The sequence below is a fragment of the Sinocyclocheilus grahami genome, unplaced genomic scaffold (genome assembly GCF_001515645.1).
Source record: "Sinocyclocheilus grahami isolate Dianchi unplaced genomic scaffold, SAMN03320097.WGS_v1.1 scaffold34.1, whole genome shotgun sequence".
Taxonomy (NCBI): Eukaryota; Metazoa; Chordata; class Actinopteri; order Cypriniformes; family Cyprinidae; genus Sinocyclocheilus; species Sinocyclocheilus grahami.
In genome coordinates, this window is record NW_015505213.1 from 2383955 (window position 1) to 2407427 (window position 23473).

The 23473-nt window shown below is 38.6% G+C and overlaps 2 protein-coding genes across 2 annotated transcripts in view; one reads left to right on the plus strand and one right to left on the minus strand.

The window, feature by feature from the left end:
* LOC107581368 (potassium voltage-gated channel subfamily H member 7-like) overlaps window positions 1-16911 on the plus strand; it is a 59147-nt gene extending 42236 nt beyond the window's left edge. The window contains exons 8-17 of the mRNA XM_016266918.1: window positions 2042-2467; window positions 4143-4542; window positions 4890-5089; window positions 6669-6921; window positions 9777-9982; window positions 13678-13783; window positions 14183-14389; window positions 16119-16260; window positions 16450-16597; window positions 16761-16911. Of these exons, the coding sequence (XP_016122404.1) occupies window positions 2042-2467; window positions 4143-4542; window positions 4890-5089; window positions 6669-6921; window positions 9777-9982; window positions 13678-13783; window positions 14183-14389; window positions 16119-16260; window positions 16450-16597; window positions 16761-16832 (2160 nt within the window). The 3' untranslated portion in view covers window positions 16833-16911. The remainder of the gene's footprint in view (window positions 1-2041; window positions 2468-4142; window positions 4543-4889; window positions 5090-6668; window positions 6922-9776; window positions 9983-13677; window positions 13784-14182; window positions 14390-16118; window positions 16261-16449; window positions 16598-16760) is intronic.
* Window positions 16912-20125: 3214 nt separating this feature from the next.
* The window catches only part of dnah9l (dynein, axonemal, heavy polypeptide 9 like), a 32240-nt gene continuing 28892 nt past the window's right edge, over window positions 20126-23473 (minus strand). The window contains exons 66-71 of the mRNA XM_016266985.1: window positions 22894-23136; window positions 22628-22810; window positions 21571-21686; window positions 20940-21052; window positions 20506-20646; window positions 20126-20373 (exon numbers count right to left, since the gene is read on the minus strand). Coding sequence (XP_016122471.1) covers window positions 20126-20373; window positions 20506-20646; window positions 20940-21052; window positions 21571-21686; window positions 22628-22810; window positions 22894-23136 — 1044 coding nt within the window. The remainder of the gene's footprint in view (window positions 20374-20505; window positions 20647-20939; window positions 21053-21570; window positions 21687-22627; window positions 22811-22893; window positions 23137-23473) is intronic.

Genomic DNA, 23473 nt, shown 5'->3' on the forward strand with positions numbered 1-23473 from the left:
GCTACGCCTCCTCACGAGCCCCCTGCCCAGCCGTGGAGCCAGGTAAGTGGCGCGCCACGCACTCAGACCCCACCCTGGGACGCACGGCCTCCCGGGTTGGGTCCCTGTGTTCCACTTCACTGCCCCACTGCGGGTACGTCGGTGGTTTCCCTGGTCCCGCTTGTTCGGTCACTGGGGGCCTGGTTAGAGCTCCCCAGGCCGTCTCGCTGGCTCATGAGAACCATCAGACTCGGCTACGCGATTCAATTCGCCCGGCGCCCTCCCAAGTTCAGGGGCATTCGGTTCACCTCTGTACTGGACAGGGATGATCCTGTCTTACGTGCAGAGATCGCGGTCCTGCTGGCGTAGGACGCGATACAGCCAGTCCCTCCAGCCGAGATGTGGTCAGGTTTCTACATCCCATACTTCATCGTACCCAAGAAAGGCAGTGGGTTACGACCAATCCTGGACCTGCGCGTGCTGAATCGGGCCCTTCACAAGCTCCTGTTCAGGATGTTGACGGAGAAACGTATCTTTCAATGTGTCCGTCCTTTCGATTGGTTCACAGCGATCGACCTCAAGGACGCGTACTTTCATGTCTCGATTCTCCCTCGACACAGACCATTTCTCCGCTTTGCGTTCGAAGGGCGAGCGTATCAGTACAAGGTCCTCCCCTTCGGGCTATCCCTGTCACCTCGTGTCTTCACCAAGGTCGTGGAGGCAGCCCTCATTCCATTGAGGGAAGCGGGCATTCGCATTCTCAACTACCTCGACGACTGGCTCATACTGGCCCAGTCTCGAGCGCAGTTGTGCGAACACAGGGACATGGTGCTCAATCACCTCAGCCGGTTAGGGCTTCGGGTCAACTGGGAAAAGAGCAAACTCTCCCTGGTGCAGAGGATCTCTTTTCTCGGCATGGAGCTGGACTCGGTCAACCTCTCAGCACGTCTCTCACTAGAGCGTGCACAGTCGATGCTGAACTGCCTGGGGTCTTTCCAGCGCAAGACGGCGGTTCCACTGAAACAGTTTCAGAGGCTCCTGGGGCATATGGCATCCACAGCCACTGTCACGCCACTCGGGTTGCTTCATATGAGACCGCTTCAGCGTTGGCTTCACGACCGGGTCCCGAGATGGGCATGGCGATACGGCACATACCGGGTTTATGTCACCCCGTTCTGCCGTCAGACCTTCAGCCCGTGGGCAGATCTTGCCTTTCTTCGGACAGGGGTGTCCCTAGGGCAAGTATCCAGGCATGACTAGTCCTGTCAGTAGCCACAAGTCACGTCTTAATGAGTGACTCATTCAGTCATTCATTCAACTGATTCATTCTAATGGCTCATTCATTTAAAAACAAGGCAAGTGAATGTCTTTATAAATAGATCACTGAATCATTGGCTCACTTGATTTGTTAGAAACCTTGGAATACATTAATAATTGTAACTTGTTATTTTTTAACACTCATCGATATTTGCATATACTGCATATAGTTTAGCTTGTGTAAAAGTATGCCATATCGATTTTGATAACACTTTAGTCCAGAGACCAATTCTCCCTATTAACTAGTTGCTTATTAGCATGCGTATTACTAGCATATTGGCTGTATATTAGTACTCATAAAGCACATATTAATGCCTTATTCTACATGACCATATTTTACATCCCTTAATCTTACCCCATACCTTAATTTAACAACTCCCTTACTAAATATTAATAAGCAGCAAATCAGGAGTTTATCGAGACAAAAGTCATAGTTAACAGTTAGTTAATAGTGAAAATTGGCCCCAAAACTATAGTGTGACCCAAATTTTAACACATTCTAGAATCCATGAACATGACAAATTGCTGATAATATCATTTCTAATTTGTAAAATTTATGAGATTATTAACATCACGAGTATCTGAATTACATTCTACACTGAATGCAAGTTAATAATATGTACATTTTGTACACGAGTCACTATGTTGTTTCCAGTCTCTGATTTTGCAGCTTGTGATATCTGTTAATAGTTGCAAAATATAAAAGTATCACTGTTATCATAGTAACTGCATCTCCATGCTTCAGGTGTTGTCGCTAGGCGCTGACGTGCTTCCAGAGTATAAGCTTCAGATGCCACGCATCGACAAGTTCACCATCCTACACTACAGCCCCTTCAAGGCAGTCTGGGATTGGCTGATTCTGCTGCTAGTCATATACACCGCTGTTTTCACGCCCTACAGCGCTGCTTTCCTGCTCAATGACGTAGAGGAGCAAAAGAGACGAGAGTGTGGTTATTCCTGCAGCCCGCTCAACGTGGTGGACCTCATAGTGGACATCATGTTTATTGTAGACATTCTTATAAATTTCCGGACTACGTACGTTAATGCCAACGAAGAGGTGGTTAGTCATCCAGCTAAGATAGCAGTGCATTACTTCAAGGGATGGTTCTTCATAGACATGGTGGCAGCCATACCGTTTGATCTGCTCATATTTGAGGGAGGATCAGAAGAGGTGAGTGGTGCATATGTTTTCATGTGGTTTGATTTGTTTTAGTTGTAATTTACAATGAAAGATTTTTCATGCTATTCGTACTGTCACTCATACTTCGAGTTAGTAATTTGAACAAATACAAAAAAATACAGTAGTCAACATTTGAAGTGGATCAAAAAAGTTAATCAAAGTTGTCCTAAGACAAGAAAGCTTTTAGGTTTTAGGACAACTTTGATGAAAGGTTTTGATCCACTTAAAATTTTGACTAGTATACTTCAAACTACATGGAACATCATAGCAAACACCCTGAAAACCTGGCAACCAACACCCTCATGGGTACATTTTCACCCAAATGCTAAAAATCTGGGGATTAATATAAAATGCACACTTAAAAATAAAGGTGCTTCACGATGCCATAGAAGAACCTTTTTGTTTAAATGGTTCCATAAAGAACCTTTAACATCTGAAGAACCTTTTTGTTTCACCAAAGGTTCTTTGTGGCGAAAGAAGGTTCTTCAGATTATAAAAAGGTAAGAAAGAGATGGTTCTTTAAAGAACATTTGACGGAATGGTTATTTGTGGACCCAAAAATGGTTTTTCTATGGCATCTCTTGAAGAACCTTTTGAAGCACCTTTATTTTTAAGAGTGCAGTTTAAAGGATTAGTTCACTTCCAGAATAAAAATTTCCTGATAATTTACTCACCCCCATGTCATCCAAGATGTTCATGTCTTTCTTTCTTCAGTCAAAGAGGTTTTGAGTAAAACATTCCAGGATTTTTCTCCATATAGTGAACTTCAACAGGGTTGAAGGTCCAAATTGCAGTTTCAACGCAGAAGAGTGCAGTTTAAAGGATTAGTTCACTTCCAGAATAAAAATTTCCTGATAATTTACTCACCCCCATGTCATCCAAGATGTTCATGTCTTTCTTTCTTCAGTCAAAGAGGTTTTGAGTAAAACATTCCAGGATTTTTCTCCATATAGTGAACTTCAACAGGGTTGAAGGTCCAAATTGCAGTTTCAACGCAGCTTTAAAGGGCTCTACACAATCCCAGGTGAGGAACAAGGGACTTAGCTAGCAAAACTATTTTCTTAAAAAAAAATTCTAAAAAAAATTAAAATACTTTTTAACCACAAATGCTCGTCTTGCTCTGTGATGCTCTGTGATGTGTGTCCACGACTTCGCTTACGTTGTCACGTTGAAAACATAGGCTTGTGTGACAGGCAGAAGTAGTACTGAACTCCATCTGATTTTCTCCTTCTACTTCAAAACCTTTTTTTTGTAAAGGCCTTTGATTTTGATTTTGTCTTTGCACGTTCACTTTGTAAACACTGGGTTGGTACGTCTGCCTACGTCACACGTGACCTTTTCAATTTGACTAAGTAATGCAAGAAGTCGAGCTAGTGCAAGACGAGCATTTGTGGTTAAAAAGTATATAAATGTTTATTTTTTTAAAGAAAAGAAGAAAACAATTTGGTCCCCATTGAAGTCCATTAAATGGCGAAAAATCCTGGAAATTTTTCCTTAAAAACATTTTCGACTAAAGAAAGAAAGGCATGAACAAGTGAACTAATCCTTAGTGCTTAAATATGGATTTAAGTATGACTGACTGTTTAGGCTTTAGTGCAATAGTGTCATTTTTATCTAAACGTTATGTTAACATGAATGTATGTTTGCACTTCACCTTCTTGATTAGACCACGACTTTGATTGGCCTGCTTAAGACTGCCAGACTGCTCCGATTGGTCCGTGTGGCACGGAAGCTGGATCGTTACTCAGAGTATGGGGCGGCTGTCCTAATGCTCCTCATGTGTATCTTTGCACTGATTGCTCATTGGTTGGCTTGCATATGGTATGCAATCGGCAATGTGGAGAAGCACTATCTGGATCACACGATTGGCTGGTTGGACAATCTAGCTATATCTATCGGCAAGCAGTATAATGGCACCGACCTCTCCTCAGGCCCCTCAATCAAGGACAAGTATGTGACAGCACTGTATTTCACATTCAGCAGTCTGACCAGCGTGGGCTTTGGAAACGTGTCGCCAAATACCAACTCAGAGAAGATCTTCTCCATCTGCGTCATGCTCATTGGCTGTGGGTATCAATACATTCAAATTAAACGTATGCCATCAAAATCACCAGTGTAGCAAGCAGGAATGTTTTTTAAGACAGCTTAATCTTATATCTTATATATTATTGAGCATATTAACATATTTTAAAGGAATTAATACTTCTAAAAAAAAAAATTTGTTCCTAAGCATATATAACTTAATATTATTAATATTTTTTAAAGGAATTAATACTTTTATTAAGAATCCTGGAAAAAAATTTACCATGGTTTACACAAAAATATTGAGCAAATATTTTGTGTTTTTAATATTTATAAATATATATATATATAACTTAAATCCTGACCATTGCCTTCTCTCTTTGTTTTTTAGCTCTGATGTATGCTAGTATCTTTGGGAATGTGTCTGCTATAATTCAGCGACTGTACTCAGGAACAGCTCGGTACCATCTGCAGATGCTTCGGGTCAAAGAATTCATTCGCTTCCACCAGATCCCTAACCCGCTGAGACAAAGACTGGAGGAGTACTTCCAACACGCATGCACATACACCAATGGCATCGACATGAACATGGTAAGAGTCAAGTTTCTTTCCCCTTGACATGAATTTCTGTCATTGAATAAATAAATGCATTTATCAGTCAGTGTTTGCATTATGTGTCAGTGTGTTAGCTATCTAGTGTTTCAAACATATGTATCTCAGTCACAGAGTATTAATGTCAAATGTGTTCATGTGTCTACGCAGTGATCTGATATGCATTGTCTCTTTCTTATACGCACTCAAACGGACTGACTTCAACACCCTGGTGAGCAGGAGGTATAGATTAATGTTTGCTTTTGACCAAAAAAGCTGCAGTTGTTTTATTTTTAATGTTTTCCGTAATGTCTATATTTTTATTGAAGCATGCAAACTGTGCATGTCTAACCGCGGGCAGTGTTGGGTTAAATACGTACCGTTTTATAAGGTAAGCATAGTCTAAATGTTATAGCCAATTAAAGCAATTAAAGTTTGGTCCATTTGAAGACTGATGTTAAATCAAAAGCTCTATTTACAAAGCTAATGGCATGTGTACTGTGACTCATCCTGCATACAGACATTTGCCAAGTTCCATTTCAGTTATTTTCCTTCAGTTAAATCAGTTTCACTTTGATGGGCCTAGGTCGTATTGACATTTCCCATTTTATTAGGCATTAGATTTAGTTAGTCAGTCAGATAGATAGTTATTGCACATTAATGTTTTTTTTTTCATGCCAGTCTTTGTTCCTTGGCAGACATCCCAAATTAAATTTTAAACAAGAAACTTGGTGGGGTTTTTTTATATGAACCAAAAAAATTGGGGGGAAACATACAGTGGGGAAAAAAAGTATTTAGTCAGCCACCAATTGTGCAAGTTCTCCCACTTAAAAAGATGAGAGAGGCCTGTAATTTTCATCATAGGTATACCTCAACTATGAGAGACAAAATGAGGAAAAAAAATCCAGAAAATCACATTGTAGGATTTTTAAAGAATTTATTTGCAAATTATGGTGGAAAATAAGTATTTGGTCAATAACAAAATTTCATCTCAATACTTTGTTATATACACTTTGTTGGCAATGACAGAGGTCAAACATTTTCTGTAAGTCTTCACAAGGTTTTCACACACAGTTGCTGGTATTTTGGCCCATTCCTCCATCCAGATCTCCTCTAGAGCAGTAATGTTTGGGGGCTGTCGCTGGGCAACACGGATTTTCAACCCCCTCCAAAGATTTTCTATGGGGTTGAGATCTGGAGACTGGCTAGCCCACTCCAGGACCTTGAAATGCTTCTTACGAAGCCACTCCTTCGTTGCCCGGGCGGTGTGTTTGGGATCATTGTCATGCTGAAGTTGCATTCTCCTCTGCTTGATGTGCCGTATATCATTATATGAAGCAAAAGCAAATCAAAGGCAAACACAATGCAATGCAGCAGAAACAATGGATCCCAGACGTATTCATACTGTGCTTCATCTTTTATGTATTTGTAGTTGAGGGAGACAGGGCTATATTAGCATTGTATAATCTTGAGCTCTAACGCAAAGCTCTTAAAACCTGCAATCATTCTGCCCTCCTTCTTCTCTTCTCCATGGGGAACACTCTTTCTCTCTTTTTCTTTCTCTTTTCCCTCTCTGCAGGTACTGAAGGGCTTTCCAGAGTGCCTGCAGGCTGATATCTGTCTTCATCTGAATCAAAGTTTGCTCCAGAGCTGCAAGGCTTTCGGCGGAGCGACCAAAGGATGCCTTCGGGCACTGGCGATGCGCTTTAAGACCACTCATGCCCCACCGGGTGACACGCTGGTGCATTGCGGGGACGTTCTCACGGCCCTCTACTTTGTGGCCAGGGGATCTATCGAGATTCTCCGAGACGACATAGTGATGGCCATCCTGGGTGAGCAATGAACAATAAAACAAACTTTCACTGTAAGCCTGTAATAAGCCTACCAAAACTTTGTTGCGATGAAATGCACTAATTTTCGGCAATCAGAATAAATCCAATTTGATTTCAGATTCTAAAGGTTTTTATGATTCCTAAATGTTACAGTCCGGTTCACAGTTTCCATAATTGATTCTTCTATTTCCTGATAATCCCTGTCAAGCTGCTTTGACACAATCTGCATTGTATAGAGCACTATGGAAATTAAGGTGACTTGACTTGACATATTTGTTCACATGTGAATGGCACGTATTCTACACTAAGTACATATCACGCATTAAATTCAATTTAGGAAAAAAGTCAATTTCAAGTGTTTAAATGCGTAATTCTTTCCTGTTTATTTCAAGTCTAAACCACCCATTTCACTCGAAATTTCATTCAGATGAAGGCTTTTCAGTCCGATTGATCCATCAATCCGGTTATAGACAGACTATTTGAGTGCATGTAAACTTAGCTACTGTGATTAGAATCTATATTTGATATAGAGTTTGGTTACTGGACCAAATCTTTAAACAGTAGGCTTTTCCACCACACAATAAATGTCCTTGGTGCATATTATTCTAAAAAAAAATCATATTCTTACTTCAAAAAGTATTACTTTCTCCAAAATAACTTTTTTGTTCTCATAACCAAGGCCACACAAGAAGGAAAAAGTACCATCATCTACCATATTTTACCATCCAATCCAATCCAAAAAATATATTAAAATAACACCCGTCTACATTATTTCAAGCTGAAAGCTGAAATTGTGAAGTGTTTTACAAATGCTGTTGGCTTTACATCTAAAAGGCTGGGCATCTAAATGGGAAGTGATGGCGGAGACAAAAGGACAAATCTAGTTTATATGTATATATATATCCTATAATAAGTACAGTATCAATGTCCAAATAGCAGATTACTGGAATGCTGTGGAAAATGGGTTGTCTTACAATATGGCGCTTGCACACTCATCTAAATTTAATATAAACATCTCAGAGGCTCAAAGGTAATAAGAGACTTAATGAAAGAAGTGCTGTCCTTCATTCAAGGATATCTCTCCTGTGATGAGCTCATCATGTTTTTTATAGCTGGAGAGAGACTGAAATAGAGGAAAGCTGAAGGAAAGTGAGAGAACGAGGCAGAGAAGGGTTGTAATTAAATAAGAAGATGCGGGAATGAGAGTGACGGCAGTGTGGTGCATGTTTCCCTTGTTCATTAGATTTGCGAAGTGTCACTTAGTGTGACGGAGAGCCCCGAGTGACAGAAATAGTTTCATTATTTACAGGCGCATTTATTAAACTCGTGCACACACATGCTTGAGAGTTTCCAGCCACATCCATGCACGGGCAGGTGGAGGAGGGTAAGCCGAATTTAAATGGTCCATCTCTCTTCCTACGCAAGCTGGCTTTAACAGAATAAGGCCAGGGAAAGAAAGAGAGACACACACTTACCCAATCATGCAACTCAGCAGAAACTTGCTGTACACTGCACAAAATTGCTAAGAGAAGCTACCTCCTGCTTCATATGTTTTCTTAGGTCTCAGTTGAAGAATCACTACCACAGCAAGAATCTATTGTCTTACGAAAATGTTGCAGATGGACACTTCATCACTGTACACTAATTCTGGCTCTGGCTGTTACTCTAATATCGTACTCACCTCGAATAATTTATATATAATATACAACACTAATGGCTTTAGCCATGACCCTGAGCCGAATTTAGATCCAGTGGCAGGTGGCCGCTGCGCAGGTGGCTGTCGTTTGTTTGTCAGGTCTGACCTTTGATATGTATCACTGCAGAAATGTGCTGTCAGGCCTTGACTTTTCTCTTGGCACATGTCCTCACGAAGCTTGCAGGGGCTTTATATCAAGCAATTCTGACTTTTATATAAATTTTGAGTTTACATCTCATGACCGAAAGGGTCTATCTGTTTCATGAAATGCGTTTCATCTTTAAAATATTTTGCTTATATTAATGCACAAAATCATATATAACATTTCCAAAATTACATTCACAATTCTCAGAAAACAGTTTATATTAATCACAGTTGTGAGATAAAAAGTTACAATAACCTTTTTATTTTTTCTAAACTTAATGTGATGAAATAAAGAAAATATTACAGAGACAACAAATAGATAACTTATTTCATCTTCACTGGCAGCACACATATGTCTACAAGTGTTGTCTTGTTCACAACAAATGACTCTTATGAGCTGATTCGTCTAATTAATTAAACAAAAGACTCACAAAATCATTATCCAGTTTGCAAAGACAACTATAAGTAAGCTATTTGAAGGTTGATTCCTCCAAAGAAGTGTTTGTTTGACCAATGGCAGACAGGGAGTTTTGGAAGCGTATTTGCCAACATCCAATATTTTTGTCACAGAAGTGACATGTTTCAACTTAAAAGATGTACATTCAATAAAATCATTTTAGTTAACTGTATTTAATTAAACAACAAGCAATTACCTTGCATAACTTATTTTGTTGACAGCACTGACACACATAAGGTGTGATTACATTTACTGCAATCCGGCAATTTCAGCAGGAATCCAAACAATTAGGAATTTCACTTGAGGGTGAAGGATTTACCCACAGATTTTGCAATGGCTTTAAGAAATCTGATTGGTTTAAAAGTGATTTCTGTGTGTGCTATGCTTCATACGTCAGTACTATAATTGACTTTTTTTGCCTGTGAAATTTCACTTACATACTAATACTTATATGGGAACTTACTTTCTCTCGTGTAACTATTTGTCCATTTTCTTCCTTCATTGCTTTATCTTCTCTTCCCTCTCTTCTCTTCTGATCACTGTACGCCCACCTCTCAGGTAAGAATGATATTTTTGGAGAGATGATTCATCTGTACGCCAAACCGGGGAAAGCCAACGCAGATGTTCGAGCGCTGAGCTACTGCGACCTCCACACCATCTACAGAGAGGATCTTCTGGAGGTTCTGGAAATGTATCCTGAATTCTCAGACTACTTCCTGTCCAATCTGGAGCTCACGTTTAACCTGCGTGATGAGAACGCCAAGGTAAAGCAACAAGCTATAATTGCTTAGTGTTTCGAAATAAAAGATGAAATGTTCCACGCTAGCATTGACTATATAGTTTATTCTCCAGTCCACCATGACCCTTTATGAAAATTAAAGATTCTAGAAATAGAATGCCTTGTAAAATATACAGCAGGCTGTGCAATGAAATATAAATATACTGTGCAGCAATTACAGTAGGTAAAAATAGATTATGAAGGAAACAGCTGATAATAGCAACCCACGTTTAATTTAAACAATATTCAAGTAATATACAGCAACTGATCATCATCTGATGAATGTTGTTGTGAATTATGGCAGTAGTTTTCACATGAACATAGTCCTTCATAATAGTAATTTACAAATAGAAGTCTTAAAGTCCACATGAAATCAAAATTGACTTTATTTACTTTATTAGCGCACATTGCTAGTCTTGATAGTCTCCGTGCAAGTTAATCTGCTGAAAAAAATAGTTTGTCTCGGTAATCTTTAATCAAAATCTGAACATTTGCTTCTGCTCTGGAATGGCATTCCTTCTCTGATGACGTCAGTTTGATGGCTTGGGCAGAATATCCTTAAACACACCCCTCCAACCGTTAGGTTGCTATGAGTGAGAGACAGAGAGGAGGAGCGCAAAAATAAAACCCTGCCCTCTACTCAATATTCCGTTTCAGCTGGAAATACGTCACTACACTGAAATAAAGTCGGCACGAACTTCCGGTTCACGCAGACTTTAAAGGGGTCATCGGATGCAAAATTCACTTTACATGTTGTTTGAACATAAATGTGTGTTGGAAGTGTGTGTACACATCCACCCTATAATGATAAAAATCCACCCAGTGTTTTTTTAAAAATCCCCTTTCTCAAATCAGGCTGTTCTGAGATTCCTGTCAGAATGACGTAGTTCTGCACAAGCCGCTCCCACAATAGTTGATTGACAAGTCCGTCTTATCTTAGACCCGCCCTGAGTGAGCTGAGAGCTGTCCGCCATTGTGTCGACTCGACGGTGAAGGGGAAGACAAGAATGTCTCCGATTAAGCGATTGAGGTGTTTTGTTGTTGGATGTAATAATGAATATAGCAGTCTCATTTACCCCCGACATCTGAGCCGCTGAAGACGCAGAGGATTAATGCTACTTTCGTTTTTGAAGGCAATGCGCCGATCCCCGATCTGCCTAAATGCGTTTGTTCGCGTGAATCATTCATGATCCAGATTCATCTACAGAAGAAGTGAGTATAAGGGTTTTTTTATGAATCTTTGCAAATCGCCTGTCCTAGTCAGAGCATGTGAGCTACGTTTTCCGCTCTATGGACGTGCGCTCCGCTCAGTCGCTCTAACCGCACAAGCAAGCGCTCCGTTAATATTCCGCTCACGCTCACCGTGAACCAATTCCCACTCAGATCCCGCTCCGACATAAAATTTCTCTAGTCGGCCTAATTGTTTACTGTTTGTAACGAAATTCTTGGATTATTGTCTAAAATTAAGCATGCTGATAAATAGCAATTATCATGTTTCAGAGCGAAATTCTTACATTCTTCTTAATTTTATTAATTGTAATGTATTAATTAAAATTTATTAAATATATGAATCTAACCTTAGCAAACCTACCTAAAATGCAAAAACTGAAAAAGTGTATTTGATTTTCGTTAACTTTATTTCCGTGAAAATAGCTGCAGTTGTTGTGCAATAGAACATTCAAAACAGGCTCATTAAAACACAAACACACACACACACGAGATGAAATGTGTGTAGATCTTTACAAAATACACCTGGATTATAAAGCCTGTGAAAAGCACACGCCATAATTTAGACTAAACGAAAAAATTAATTCTTAATTCGTGGCCATAATGTAGTCCTAGCATAAAAGAGAACTAGCCTATTCTAAATTCGTTGGCCGTGATTGTCTGCATGTCATGATCGGGGCTCAGTACAACCGAATATAACCTTAGCCTACCTGTTTATTAATTTATTATGGTATGTAACTAGCTCACCTTTTGCCGCACCATGTTTGCGTAGCACATCCTCGTGCTTTCTGGCAATGTGCCGCTTCAGATTCCAATATGAATCTTTACTAACTCTCCCCGCACTCCCTCTCAGTTTCTTCTCCCTGCTCATTCTTAACTTAGATTTTTTGCTTTAAATGTATGTATAAGGCTTGCAACTTCGTTGAAACAATATCTGAACTCCATAACTGCTCTACTATTCTCGATCTCTACAGATTCTCGATCTCGAACAAGCAAATCACCAAACGGCATTCTGGGTTGAGCGAGCGGAACGGAATCTTCAGAAAGGCGCTCTGCACTCATAAGGAAATATTACCACTCCGCTCCCGCTCCGCTCACATGCTCTGGTCCTAATATGTTCTAGTTAGCAAGTTTCGCGGCTAAAGTTTACAGTCTGCTCGTCACCCCACGGAAGAGAGGGGCGGGGGCAGCAGAGCTCATTAGCATTTAAAGAAACATGGATTGTTAAAAACAGAGGTGATTTTGACAGGTTTTTTACACTACCATTGAGAAATTTTAACCAAAGTATGTTATAGACTTTTCATTAAGACCCTAAAGAATCAGATCAACTTGTAGAAAATGGGCATCCGATGACCCCTTTAAACGGGTACTGGTTACTCTTAATGCAGTTACAAAGAATAGGCAGTAGATATTTAAAAAAGGGTGACATAAAAGAAGTGGTTTTCAACCAATGTGTGATTTCTAGGCCTGGACAAGTAATGTAAATGAATAAAAACACATGGGTATTTTAATATCTTTTATGATTTTACAATTTCCTACTCATGCCAAGTTCAAAAATATTTTATCAGGTAGAAATTGAAAGTAAAAATAATTTTAAAAATCACTATCAAGTAAATATGAACAACAGGAAAAGTGAATGTTGTTGTGGACACTGAAGAGCCTTGGAGTCAGAAAGGTTGAAAGCCACTGTGCTACTGTATATTCCAAGTCTTCAAATGTATGGTTAAATTCTGTCTATCAATAGGTTAGATGTATGCAGTCCGTTTACATGTGTAGCACTGTAGTTCTGTGTCATTTTGTTTTTGTTTTGTATGTTTCCGCATATAGTGGAATGACAATAAAGCTCACTTGACTTTTTTGTGACAAAGAGATTGAAATTTATGTTGTTATAGTCTCCGATTTCTGGTGGGCTGTTGTTCATTGATTTATTGGATGTCAAGATTTTCACCGAATGACCTCTGAATAGTTCACCCAAAAATTAAAGTTTTTTTTACTCATCATTTACTTCATCATGTCATTCCAAACCTGTAGAAGAACACAAAAGAATGTATTTTGATGAATTATGAAGAACCAAACAGTTGTTGGTCCCCATTGACTTCCATAGTAGGGAATGAAATACTATGGAAGTCAATGGGTAACATCAACTATTTGATTACCAGCATTCTTCAAAATATCTTCTTTTATATTCAACACAAGAAAATTGACAACATTTTCATTTTTGGGTGAACTATTTCTTTGTTCTCTGGTCTGTTCCTTTTGGCATGACTTACTTTGATGATGCTCTTCTGTCATTTTGAAGTCATTATATATAAATAATGGTCTGGAAATTCTTCAGAAAGTCAGCTTGTATGTTCCACAGAAGAAAGCCAATCTGTTTTTTTTCCTTTCTAATGTTGCTAGAGTAAATAAAGTTAGTGCCTTTTGCCTAATGTGATGATGTCTTGTGTGTGGCAGGGAGCAACAGCTCCTCAGAGGAACCTATACACGGCCGTGAGTGACTCAGACACAGAAGATCCTGACGTCAAGACCAAACCCTGCTTTAAGAGGAACCGCTCCGCAGGTCAGGAGCTTCTCCTGTTCTGCTCGCATCCGTCTTCCTCTCATGTTCTCTCCTTTTTTGGTCCCTCCTTTGCTTCCCTTCCCCCGTCACCTCCCCTCCTCATTCCACACATCTCTTTTCTCTCCCGCTGGGTTTCAAGCTGTTTCCATGGTGATTGTTGGCCACCGACAGATGTTTGTTATTGTGTGGTTGCAACGTGCCAGATTTCACCTGAACGGTCAAGAGCCATTTTATCCCCCGTCCCTGTGTAACCTGCTGTTTGGATTATTCATCCCGGCCAAATCTCTTACTCTCTTGCTGGCACATTCCTCTCTATCTTTTTCTTTGTTCAAGGTGCAATCTGGAGAGTGACCGTGAGAACTGTGTGTGTAATTCTGCAAGGACTTTGTGTTCCCTCAGGTTCTCCGAGCAGACTGAGCGGGACAGACAGGGAAAGTGGAAGAGATCGAGAGGTTCGCACGTTACCGGGAGAGGAGGAGGAGGAGGAAGAAGAGGAGGGTGAGGAAGAAATGGCGAGGTCTTTGAGTCAATCCATTCCTGTCAACCTGAACACCATCCCTGATACATACTCTAAAGATTGTGTTGAAAACAATCTGTTTCACAAAGGTATAACATACTCATTCTCATAGGTGCCCTACAGTAACACTTTACTTGAAACATATCAAAATGTTCTTTATGCTTTAAATACAAATTGTAATTCATTGTTCATTTTACAATACATTACTTAATAGTTATCATTTTTTTCCATGTTGTGGTGTACATCTGAGTGAAACAGATTATTGGAAAAGTAAAAAATATAGGGCAGGGACTTGGTTATTCATGATTTGCTGATTGGATGGAGGCAGATCTGATTGCAAGCTTGCAGCCAATTGTAAGGGGCGGGATTGAAGCAGGTGAAATGATTGGACCAGAGAGTATGCAATTTTAGTGGAAGATCAAATTATGACATTTTAATTAAGAATTAGAAATTCTTAAAAAAAATTATTTAATGTCTACATTTTTTAAATTAAATTATATTTTATATTGTAACTGTACTAAAAGCAAAGAGACTATTTCCTTTTTCCTTTTTAAATCCAGATTTATTTGTAAAGTGCTTCTCATAATTATAATTCCACTGCAGCATGTTTTACCTTTTTTGTGTGTGTGTGTGTGTGTATGTGTGTGTTAAACATTAAATTAACATATATAATCAGTGTCATTAAAAATAAAAAAATGTAAGATTAAATATAATATTAGAACATTATATTTAATCTTAAAAATGTTTATTTTTGTATCACATTTCTGCTGAGCCTCTAGCATGCCATTGGCTCTAGTTTGAAAACCTCTGGTGTAGAGGAAGTTTGGTGTTTGGAGTAATTGGTAACACTTTAGTATAGGGACCAATTCTCATTATTAACTAGTTGCTTATTAGCATGCATATTATTAACATATTGGCTGTTTATTAGAACCTATAAAGCACATTCTCCATGGCCATATTCTACATCCCTAATCCTACACAAAAACTAAACTTAACAACTACCTTACTAACTAGCAAATTAGGAGTTTATTGAGGCAAAAGTCATAATTAATGGCTTGTCAATAGCAAGAATTGGACCTTAAAACAAAGTATGACCGAGTAGTTTTATGAAAATGTGTTTGTAACAATTTTATAATAAAATATCAATATTCCACTGATGTGCACCTTAAGGTATATTTGATGGCATTATTAATATTGGTAACCCTTTCTGTGGAGCCTATATATAAAATGTATTGTATACAAGCCTTGTAGAAAATATTGCCAAAAATTGCGATATCAGAGTATATAAAATTAATTTATAAATAACTAGAGGAAAACAATGAGTCACAAATGTGCTGCAATTTTTTGTGACTCTGTACAGTAAAGAAGAGGTTTTAAATGTGTGAACAATGACTGCTGATATTCTTGCACAGCCAGGGAGCTTCTCTTCCTCTTTTTCCTTCTCTCATCTCTAAATATTACAAGGCGACACTAGAGCGTATTATAAGATTGAGCTTGGTGTAATATCTTGTTGAGGCAAACACACACAAAAAATTTTTTCTTGGGCTTCTGGGTTTTGCAGCTGTTATATTAGGGCACACTGGTGCAGTGTTGAGAGAATTAATGACGTGTGTGTGTTTGTGTGTGTGTGTGAGCTATATCTCAATTGTCTTGTTATGGTGCCGTATGTTTTGTTATAGTGTGTATGCATATATAAATGTGTGTGTGCAGTACAATTGACAACATACAAACCTAATTCATCTTACATATGTTTATGAATCATTGGGTTTGTATGTTTGCATGTCTGATTAATTGCACTGGGATTTTGTGTTTCTCTAGATGTGTGTGTTGAAGAATGGCCTTGTGGGAATGCAGATGACTCAGCGAAATATCAGGACAGAGGAGGAGACGACTGTGAAAGTGACATCACATTCGGCGAAATGGAGCAAAGACTGGATCTACTGCAGGAACACCTAAACAGGTGAGAGAGTGAGAGAAAGTGAGAGAAAAAATCAGGTCACATGAAAGAGTAAATTAAGAGAATATGAGTTAAAACATCAACTTTAACATACGGAACACTTTGTGCTGTTGATCGAATGGTGCCTGCCACCATCTGCTGTTCAGAGACTGTGTTGCATCTCTGCGTCATTATGCGTGTGTGTGTTTGTAGGCTGGAAGAGCAGATGACGTCAGACATCCAGGCTATTTTACAGTTGCTCCAGAGGCAGAGCACTCTGGGACCTCCGGCGTACAACACTGTGGCCGTCAGTCCCGACTACCACAAGCCTGTGCAGCCCGTCACTGCCATGCAGACACAGGTAACACACAGGCTGTGTTCACAAAGCATCTGTGCACTGTGCTGTGCAAAATATAATTCGATTAAAAATTGTTGCCAGATTGGAGCCGATTTTGGGTTACTTTGCAATAGTACATTCAAATGGCAGAAATAGCAGTATGTGTAATCTGTTTTCATCTTTGCAGAGTCCTGATCTAGAGAACGCCTGCAAAGCCAAAGACTCCAACGCCTGCAGTTACCACGGAGATGACCTCTGACGTCAGCACGCCACTCCATTGGTGACGGAGCCAGAGTGGGAGGCGGGTCTCCACAGGCCCTCCTCTGATCCTGGCTGTCCAAAGGAGTAACATAAGGTCAAAGGTTACAGTTTTCATGGTCGTGAAATAGAATCCAATAACAACAGAATTCCCAGGGGGAAGTACAGTAAGAGCAGTGTTTAATCATGAGGACTGAGTTGTAATATTCAGACTTTTTTAATCAAAATGCCTCATAGAGGAGTCGGACTTCTGTATGCTTTCATGTAACTATGCATAGACAGAACAAAATCTACAGTAAGCTCAACCTCCTCCCTTCAAAACAACTGCAGCTACAGCTAGACTCAGGGTACAGAAATGAAACCGAAGAGTCATATGCAAAGAACTGAAAACGACCTTCTGTGTCCCTCATAGTTAGGCGTCGAACAAAAGCTGGTGAACAGATGCATTAATGCAGTATCAGTCTAAAGGTTGTTCATTTTGTAAATATATAAATGAAATGGCAGTCAGGAAGTAACATACTAGACCATGTTAATGAAAGATGCATGCTGGGAAAAAATGCAGTGTTTAGTTTTTGCATGTTTCTTAAAAAAAACACTTGCATTGGCAATCAAGTGACATGAGCTTGGTTTTTTGTCCTTATATCACTTATTTGAGATTCATATATGTATTTACTTAACTATAAATTTCCTGGTATTCAGGAAGAATCTTTTACTTGAACTGAACTCTGCAAAGCAAAGCCTCACCATCAAACTATCATCTCAAAATATCAAATTATTCTGATTTCCACAGGACAGTTACATTCAGAAACAACACGCTGTCCCTTCAGAGCCCACTAAGCATTGTAACAGTATTGTCAGTATTGCAATATCATGTCTCAGTATTGAATTTGACAAAACTTTGACGGTCTAAGAAAGTGTCAGCATTTTTCGGCCCTCATAGTGGGTAATTCAAACCACAGATGAACGTTTGACCACTCCACAAACACCTGGGGGCTTTTAACACTTAAAGGGTCATTTTTAACCCTGGTTAGATATAATTTGCATATTTATGAGGCAAATTCATATTTTAATAACTTCTTGTCCATCTGTGGAAATGTTGCCACATAGGTCCTCTCTGGTTGTCCGCTCATGTTGCAGTTTGAGCCTTTATGATTGGCTGTCTGTTGCTAAACAGCTCGCCTTTGGATTCTAGCACTTAAAGCAAGATAGATGCCTGATTTCATTCAGTGCTGATACGGCTGCTTAACCCAGGGTTAAAACTGGCCCCGTGAAAAGCCCTTTTGTGTTATATGTTGCTTTTTGTCCTCATTTCTTTGTGCAAGTTACAGGTTCATTTGAGAAGGTTCTTTCATTCTGAAGCTGTAGCAGTGTTTATCTGTAGAAATCTATCTGGAGAATGTGATCTGCAGGTGAAAGCCCTAGCGTTTGTAGCAGCAGTCATCCCTGGCCTTCCAGACGATAGATCTACATTAACAGAACCCACAAAATGCACACTTTTAGTTTTGCAGTATAACATGGCATTTACTTCATGTGTAGGAGGACTGCATGTTTAACCAAAGTTAGTTAGTTGAATTAATCACTTAATCACATTTAATGAGATGCATTGAAACACACAGTCTTCCTAGTGTCAGTAAAAAAATTAAAAAAGTGGAAAAATGTATGCATGTCTTAATTTAGTAATTTACTCATAGGGCCACCAGATTTAGAGCTTCTTCGTGAATGAATGAATCTGATTGGTACGCTGAAATCTGGAGGCGGAGCATCGTGACATATCAGTGTATGCTCATCACACAGGTATGTCGTTGGCTGTCCTGACTGGCTCGTGTGACCGCTGTGATCACGGCATGTGTTGGCCTAACAGTTTCCTGTGAGACGGTCCAAATCGTGTCTAGTGTTTCAGGAAGCTGGCAGGAGTGGGTTTGCCTTTGTGGGGGATTGTGGGATAAGGCCAGGACACGTGCCAGTGCGGGAAGAGAGCAAGAGAAAGATACGATACTATTGCGATCTTTTGCACAAACTCTTTGAAACATCTTGTACAGTGTCACTTTTTAAAACTAGTGCTGTTCGCAAAATTGTTTTTATGCATTTTTTTAAATGTTTGACACTGTATTTTATACAATGCAACACATAACAGCCGGTTAGAATGTTTTCTTCCTTGGATATATTGGTATGTATTATATTTATGCTGTATATTGTGAATATTACAAGAGTTAACGCACAACTGTGTAAATTAATAAAGGACAGAATGCTTAATTTACAATGTTGCACACATTTTATTTATGGAAAAACAGGGTTTCTGCAGGACTAATGAAGTTAAATTTAAGGCTTTTTTGTGACCAAGCGAAATTTAAGGAATAGATTGAAGGGAACAAAATCTCAGTTGCAGACAAAGAGTTACTAGAATATGGGAAAAAATCTAAAGTTATGTTCTTCTGCAGTATTTTTGTCCTGTTTTCCAGTGCAAAAATCTAAAGATTCTTAAATCATGATACGTTTACTTAAGAAGCAAAATTACATTAAATAAGAAGTCCTCTTTTCTGTTAAATTGATCAAAATGAACTTTATTAAAACGAGAACAAATGTGTCAGTGAGCTCAGAAAAATCTACTAGGGGAAAACAAGTTTTATACCCCACTGACAAATATTTGTTCTTGATTTAAGCGTATTTAATTTAGTTTATTTTACATTTGTAGTAAATGTATCATCTTGATGTTTAGATATTCTATTAGAAAACTAAACTACTGAGGAAGATCATTTTTTGCAATGCATGCAAGAGTTAATTCCATGACTTTATTAATTTAAGTTTTACTTTCTGCTATAATTTAAGACTTTAAGACCTGCAGAAAACCTGAAAAAGCACACTTATATATATATATATATATTTATAAGAACCTGTGGAAAAATAGACTTTTTATGCACCTCCATCTGCAAAATTCTATCGGAATTGGTGGAAATGGGGAAAAACTAAAATCTCAGAAACTGAGATAGGGTACAGTGGAATCCAAAAATATGAGGCCACTAGAATACAACAAATTTTAAAAAATCCTCAGTCGATTATGGAGCAAAAAAAAGCGCAGAATTTTAAACTAATAGTTAATTTTATGTCTCTAACTTTTCTCAAAATCCTAAAACCTTTTATTTCTAAATCTACAATGTCTTGACATTTTGACCCCACTTCATACTGAAAGTGTAATATACTAAATTTGCTTTTATAGCTCGAATAAGGCTAAAAACTATTATTTCAATGCATATTATAGAGTGTCTTCACCAACAATTCTGAGTGTGTTTCTCTGCGTCACACACTAAGCAGCAGAGCGACCCCTGCCAGAACCCATTTTGCAGGCCTCTCTCTGGTCTTCAGGCTGAAAGTCCAGATATATGTGTTAGCACGTAGTTTGGTTTTATAGACGGGGCATTCGTAGGTATTGCGCGTCTCCTGTCGGTCGTTTGGGATGGCTCGGACAGCTATAACAGGCATGCTGGGGGTTAGTTCCTTCAGGCGTGCTTCTGCGATTGTCCCACCTTGAATATCCCAGCGTGCACCTGCGGTCACAAGCACTGACTTTAGATTCAAATGCACCCAAATGGCTCAGATAATATAAGAAAGCATTCTAATTGGCTGAGGATTCTGATTGGCTGACAGAAGTGCCCTGTGATTGGATGGATGATACAGACCCTCCATGTAAAGGCCATAGATGTAAGCTCCCTCTCTGGCTGACTGGTTAAACTCCTCTTTGAACTTCTTGGTCACATCCACAGTCAAATTCATCTTGTCCAGTGGCCATTCATTCTTACGTGCCAAACTCTGCATCACAGCTACAAAGGCAAAAAGTGTGTATGATGCACATATATATATACAAAAAAAAGTCTTGCACTACCTATATATATATATATATATATATATATATATATGTGTGTGTGTGTGTGTGTGTGTGTGTATCTTAAATAAATGTTATTTTTAACATTCTATTAATCAACAAATCCTGAAAAAAATCATTTCCACAAAAATATACAAAAAACAATATAAAATCTTTCCAAACGTTTGAATGGTAGTATACATATATAAATGTTTGTATTATTTATATACAAGCTTGTATGTGTTACTGTACCTGTTAGAAAAGACTGAGGGTTAAATAAACCAGAGATCCAGACCACACTAGGCAGAGAGAGATCGTGAGTCCAGCTATCTAACTCTCTACAGCGGAGTAACACGTCATTGTACCTGATTGGATACACACAGACATTACATATACAAACTTATCATAAAACAGTACAGCCTTTATATAGTTTCAGAACTTCGTGAGTTGACAACATACAGAAGGCAGTACAGCTATGATAATGAACAATACCATCTTCATGGAGTTCACTGCAATGCATTCAGGGATCATTTCATCCACAGAAAATGTGACCTAAACAAGATATCTTAATAATATCACCAGACCTTGCACCTTACAGAGCAGCACTAGGTTTCAAAACAGAGCTTGACCTTACAGCTAATATTCAGTTGAGCAAACTTATATGGGGTTTTGTCTAACCAACAGGCTTATCATTAACTAAAACTTCCATTTTCACCACTTGAAATAAAACATTAACTGAAATATTAAGTTGAAGTACTAAAATAAACTAATTGAACTGAAAACTAAAACTTAAAAATAGAAGATCAAAAATAATGACAAAAACACAACAAAATTAGAACAAATAAAATATAATTCAAAACATTTACAAGTGATCACTGCTTACCACAGTCCAAGGCTGTATATAGAGGGGTAGGCCAGTCTGGCCCAGGTATCTGGAACATTATCAAAAAACAGAGCTGTCTGTATCTGCTCCATCTCTGATGAAATAGCCAGCTCTCCCTGCCCGAGAAAACAAGACCAGTTTACATACTTGTGAAGCCAAGCTTTTGACTATCCGCCTAAAGTCTTAGACAAGAGGACACTGTGATATGAAAAGCGGCCAAGCACGATTCATATTGCAGCTGATAACCAGTGTTGGGGAAAGTTACTTTTAAAAGTAATGCATTACAATATTGCGTTACTCCATAAAAAAGTAACTAATTACGTTACTTAGTTACTTTTTATGGAAAGTAATGCGCTACGTTACTTTTGCGTTACTTTTTAAATCTGGACAGGGCTTGCTTGTTTGTTTTTAAAATAAAAAAGTTCTATTTTTGGCAAATATCAAAGCCTTTTCAAACCAAAAGTGAAATGAATAAGCCTCAGGCTGAAGGAAATGTAAATTTACGTCCGTACAGTAGAACGCAGAAGAAGAAATTTCAACAAACTTCAGCAATAAAAAAGACACAAATGTTTGTCTGGAGTAATTTGTGCTTATTAGTACGGTTGAACTGGATCATCGAAGGTCAGAAGCAAAGACTTTGGTTAATAGAATGGGATTAAATACATAAAGCATATTTGTGTTGTTTAACATTTAATTATTGCAGGTTTACGTCATATTCTGAGTTGCATTATTTTTACTCATTTTGAGGAATACTGAATCTGTGTTTTTTTGTGAGTGAGATTAATTAATGCATATTCATATTTATTTTAGAACTACAGTAACATCTGATTTCTCTCAACATGGGGACAGGAGAGCTGTCAATCAATAAATTGGGGAAAAAAAGTAACTTGGGTTACTTATTTGAAAAAGTAACTCAGATATGATCTTGTAAATTAAAAAGTAATGCATTACTTTACTAGTTACTTGAAAAAAGTAATCTGATTACGTAACTCGCGTTACTTGTAATGCGTTACCCCCAACACTGCTGATAACAGACTAGCATGGAATAACAGCGCACCTTTAGCCCCAGGTCCAGCTCTTTGAGCGAGCGTCTTATTTCATTGAGGAGAATGTTCATACGCTCACACTCCTGGAAACACACCAGAATGTAGGGCGAGCGTTCAGCTGTTTTGGACGTGATGTCAGACATGTTGTACTCTTCTGGTAGTTTTTCCAGGATGTCATCCAAGATCGTCTTCACCTGAAACAGCAGTGGCTTAAGCAGTTTATTTGGGCAATATATGATCTGCAGACCTGCACCCTTTCAAAAGCTCAGAAACGGACCTTCTCTTCAGTGGTCTGTGAGGCTCCTTCACCCATGTTGGAGTCTCTGGACTGCAGCTCCAAAAGAGTGTGGAAGAGGCTGTCTGACGTCACTGTAAGAAACTCAATCTCAGCGTTCGGATGCAGCCCATAATGCACTGGGCTTTCGTGTGGCAGCATCTCATCTATGTATGCATGATAACCCTGGTAATCCAGGTTAGAAGGCACAACAAATCCTGGAGCCAGTGACAACTTCCTGTCAAACTGTAATGAGAAAAGTGTTAGTCGTGTTAGTTGTTTTTATGAAATGTTTATCAGGAGCTAAAAATCAACCAATTGTGAAAACGGAATATTTCAAATCCAATAAACAGATAACTTTTTTTTGTTCTGGGCTCTGGCCAATAAATAGCAGATACTAAAATGCAATATTATTTTGTCTAAATAAATAAAAAATGCAATTAAAAAAAATGCTAAAATTGAATTTAGGCATCACAACATTGTAATGTATGTACAGTCAGAAAAAAATGTATTTTCATTTTGAGGTTTGCTAAAATTTACAAGCAACAGTGTTACTCAATTTGAAGGGTTTTTAAAGATTAAC